This window comes from Eurypyga helias, unplaced genomic scaffold (genome assembly GCF_000690775.1).
Source record: "Eurypyga helias isolate BGI_N326 unplaced genomic scaffold, ASM69077v1 scaffold48572, whole genome shotgun sequence".
Lineage (NCBI taxonomy): Eukaryota > Metazoa > Chordata > Aves > Eurypygiformes > Eurypygidae > Eurypyga > Eurypyga helias.
The window spans coordinates 1,150-5,537 of NW_010238840.1; the positions used below are offsets into that span (position 1 = coordinate 1,150).

General features: G+C 36.7%; 1 protein-coding gene across 1 annotated transcript in view; it reads left to right on the forward strand.

Annotated features, from left to right (window-relative positions):
* Nucleotides 1–250: 250 nt before the first annotated feature.
* Nucleotides 251–4,388, forward strand: part of LOC104506856 (transmembrane 9 superfamily member 3-like) — a gene marked incomplete at its 5' end in the record, with an annotated part of 8,593 nt that continues 4,455 nt past the window's right edge. Inside the window, 5 exons of the mRNA XM_010147958.1 lie at nt 251–390; nt 1,937–2,005; nt 2,100–2,246; nt 2,669–2,752; nt 2,862–2,938. Coding sequence (XP_010146260.1) covers nt 251–390; nt 1,937–2,005; nt 2,100–2,246; nt 2,669–2,752; nt 2,862–2,938 — 517 coding nt within the window. The remainder of the gene's footprint in view (nt 391–1,936; nt 2,006–2,099; nt 2,247–2,668; nt 2,753–2,861; nt 2,939–4,388) is intronic.

A 4,388-nucleotide genomic window follows, 5' to 3' on the forward strand; every position in this document is an offset into this window, starting at 1 on the left:
AAAACCCTAATGGTTCTGTTCTCTCAACTGATGCAAGAAAATATACTTAATAGTGTTTATGAGGAAGTTTCTCAGGAAATAAATACTTCTGTTTGATAAAGCCAATATATGTTGACCAATGCTTCATAACTAAGAGTGTGATCCTACAGCAGTAACTACTAAGGACTAATACACATGGAGCGGGTTGGTTATCTTCTTTTGTCATCTTCTACCTGTTTTTTTTAATTATTATTTTATTTTTTGCTGATAGGTGGCAGTGTGCTGTATTTGTTTCTTTGTCATTCTTCCACTGAACCTCGTTGGTACAATTCTTGGACGAAATCTTTCAGGACAGCCCAATTTTCCATGTCGTGTCAATGCGGTGCCTCGTCCCATACCAGAGAAAAAATGGTAAAGATGATCATGAATGTTAGCTAGGAGTATTCATTTCAGTATGTTTAAAATGACTTTTCAGGTGTGATCATTAAAAGTTTTTCTGGAATAACTTTTTTTATTTAAATTGAGTTGTGCCTAGAAGAGCAGCTCTACTGACATTTCCTTAATATGAATTTTCTGTTGAATTAAAACACCATGGTTAATAGTTGTAGCAGAGGTTGCAGTCCTAGATCACCGAGTCACATTTGTCCTGAAATGCTCTTTAGACTCTTATGTAAGTGGGATGGTCCTAACCCAGTTCTTGTACAGGTATCTCTAAACTAAACCTTTCCTCTTTAGTTAATGCCTCTTCCAGATTTAGGATTGAATGTGCCTTGGAGGCAGAACTGTTCTGGTTAATGGTCTCCATGTACAAGCTGAGACATATTTGCAGGGTGATGATGGGGAGGAGCTTGCTGTTTACCAATTCTGTGCTTTTATTGATGGCACAGAGCCTAAAATATCCCAGGTATATGGTTTGAATTGTGAATAAGCCTTTATTATTTTTGAATTGACTGTAAAAGGGTTGCCTAGTCTCAAGATGTAGACAAGCTTTTGGAAAATTATGAATGCAGTCACTTTTTCCTATTAATTTAAATTTGAGATGGAAGCAGCAAGCTCTGGAAATGAAAATATCCTCAGAGGATTTTTTTAATGGATTTTTCTTGCTCTCCCTGTTCAGAGGAATGGAACAGACAAAATGAAGGGGGCATTGAAACATGTATGCCCATGATATCCAGGAAGTGCAGTACACTTAGTCTCTTGTTAGTGGTGGGTTGTGCAGCTCAGATGCTAGGATGTGAATTATGTTGTGACCTGTATCTTGGGAATCTGATGGGTTTTTCTAGACCAGCATGACAGATAAAAAGAAATAAGATAGTTCTCTTGAAGATGATGAAATTGCACACCATCATCTTAGACAAGTATCTCTATAAATAATAAAAGACTCTGTAAATCACAGGTTACTAGCTAGATTTGGCATCACTGAAGGGCTACACAGAGGTCACCTTTAGTAAGTGACAGTATCATCTACAGGTATTTTGGCCGTATGCTCGTGACTCAGTACAGCATTAAAAATAAACACTGGTTCTTAATTTTATAACCATTACTCTGCAACATTTTCTTTGGGCTTTTTGCTGTATATGTAGTATACGGAGTTCTTGCTGCCTTCATTCAAGGCTAGTGGATGTCATGGGGCCTGGTTGCTTAGGCCCTTTTTGAGCAAGAGAGATTCTTTCTGTAGCCTTTAAGGCTGGTTAGGTGCCTAACCTTATGCTTGTACGAGATAGGCATGAGCCTTATGTTTTGTTTCAGCTTTCCCCAAGAGTAACTCCTTTTATCCACACACGCGACATCTCTGGGGGAATCTTCTTTCTGTTATGCTAGTGTGAGACAGAATTGTTCTTGTTAGCATGACTTTTAAATGATTCTCCGTGCTGTATTAATTATCTGGTTATATGTCTTAATCTTTCATTTATAACCATATTAAAATTGTTCATAAACTAATCCTTATATCTTTCAGGTTCATGGAACCAGCTGTTATTGTTTGCCTAGGTGGAATCCTCCCTTTTGGATCAATTTTTATTGAAATGTGAGTATGTCAGCTATTTGCCAATTTCATTAAAAATTACAATAATTTACATTCAATTACAATATTATCTGCATGTTTTGTTTTCTCTCTTCAGGTATTTCATTTTTACTTCATTCTGGGCTTACAAGATCTACTATGTTTATGGCTTTATGATGTTGGTTCTGGTCATCCTCTGCATTGTGACAGTTTGTGTGACTATCGTTTGTACCTATTTCCTGCTAAATGCAGAGGATTACAGGTGGTGAGTATTGCATTATTCACATAGTTAACCAGATGGTGAGAGTTTTACAGAAAATTAGTGTTTCTTCAGTCTAGATGGGTCTTTTTGAAGGGTCCCATGTCCAGATTTTAGCTGTAAGGAGTAAAAGCAGTTCTTGGATCCTTTCTGGACAGCTTTCTGTGTGTATGTGCATCTGTGTATGTACAAAAAACCCACGTATGTTGAGGCACCCAGGAATGTGTGGAAGGATCATCACTTGGTATCAGTGGTAGCTGTTGCCGTAGAAGCTTTTGTCACTTACAGGAGACAACATGTTGGTTTTGTTAAATAAGTCTGTAGAAGCAGTACACTTGATTTTTAGGGTAAGGTTTTGGCACATTGTGCCATCTTCTTGGGGAGCGTTTTGGTTAGATATATGATGGGCATGCGATCTTTGCTTTCAGGCAGTGGACAAGCTTTCTTTCTGCGGCATCAACTGCAATTTATGTTTACATGTACTCCTTTTACTACTACTTTTTCAAGACAAAGTAAGTAATGGTTTTCTTTATTGAATAACAGATTACTGTATTGCCAAATATGTTTATTGATAAAAACTGGAGAAAATACCTAGCATAAATCCCTATCTTTCTTTTCCAGGATGTATGGCTTGTTTCAAACATCATTTTACTTTGGTTATATGGCAGTATTTAGCACAGCTTTGGGAATAATGTGTGGTAAGTTTCAAATATATTGATAGTTCTTTATCAGAATTTTTCAGATGGTCATGTTTCTGATTTCAGCTCTGTGGTTTTGGTGGTGGAGTGTGTATGTCTGCAAGAACTGCTCAAAAAATGCTTACAATCTTTAAAAAGAATCTCACAGTTCTCTGCTTATACTTGGTCCCTAACTAATATAGGAGATTTCTGTGGAGTGTGTCTTCTGATAGCAAGATAATTTATGAACTATGCAGAGAATTTCACTCTTAGTGCAAGCTTGGAAGACTCAATTATTGGGCAAGAAATTCTACAGAAGTAAATGCCAAATTATCTTGAGTCCATGATAGCATTTTGTTTCAGGAGATTTTACTGTTGTCCCAAGGAGCTAGGTATAGCCATTGAGGCACCAGTGGTATTGCAATACTGATGACACTGCCATCTGTATCTTGTGGCATGTATATATGAGGGTGACCAGAACAGAAAGGACTGAAACTTCAGGGTAACATTTGAGAAATAAGTACCGGAATACTCACAGGAGTGCAGAGTGCTTCTGTGTGCAGCTGGATTTCATTGCTTTTTAAGATACTGTACTGACAGATGTTTAGAGAAAAACGTAGTTCTTGGCATGGAGGTCATCAGATAAAGTCAAATACACTTGTTCACCTGTTAACTTTATCTTTAACCTTTGCTTTATGACTTTCAGAAAGGGCTACTTGGTTTTTTCACACTTTTCTATGATGTTATTTGCTTTTTATTATGTGTGATCCTTATTTAATACTTTCCTTCTTAAAGTTGAATGTATAGTCTTAGAGTCTAGTGGAAGGATTTCATTGAGTTAGACATTGGAGACACTCGATGTCTTACAGGGACTTACTTTCAGTGAAGTATACATTTCTTGATATCCCAAGAGTGGGTAATTTCACTGTGCTTTATAAAAAGGGGTGGGAAATAATCTCTTAACTGCTGAGTACCCATTGCCCTTTTTTCTCATGCAATCTAATCTTGCTTCATCAGGTTCTTGGCACATTACAAGACTTCCCTGCTGTTCTGGTCGTCTTGTGGTCAATTTTTTTTTTTTTCTTTAATAGGCTTATACTTTTCAGCTCTAATCTTTTCTTTTTAAAGTGTTTGGGCTGGTGTTGATTAAAATGTCTATGATGCAGAAGCCGAGCTTGCCCCCCAGTTTTTGTAATAAAAATGTTTTTTAAAACATGGAAAAGGAAGATCTTTGAATGCTTTCTTGTCATGGTAGGACACTGCATGATGGAACATTAGAGTAAAATCCAAATTTATTCAAATTCAGAAAATACATTAACACATTAAATTTAATTTCCACAGCTCTGTTGAGTTTTCTTGTTGTCTTCTTAACTGTGTTGGAAGAAAAGCTGTGAGATTCTTTTTTACTGAGAACTCTTTTTCAGCATGAAGAGGAAAGAAGAAAAATCCCCTGTCAAAAAGCATTTGTGTA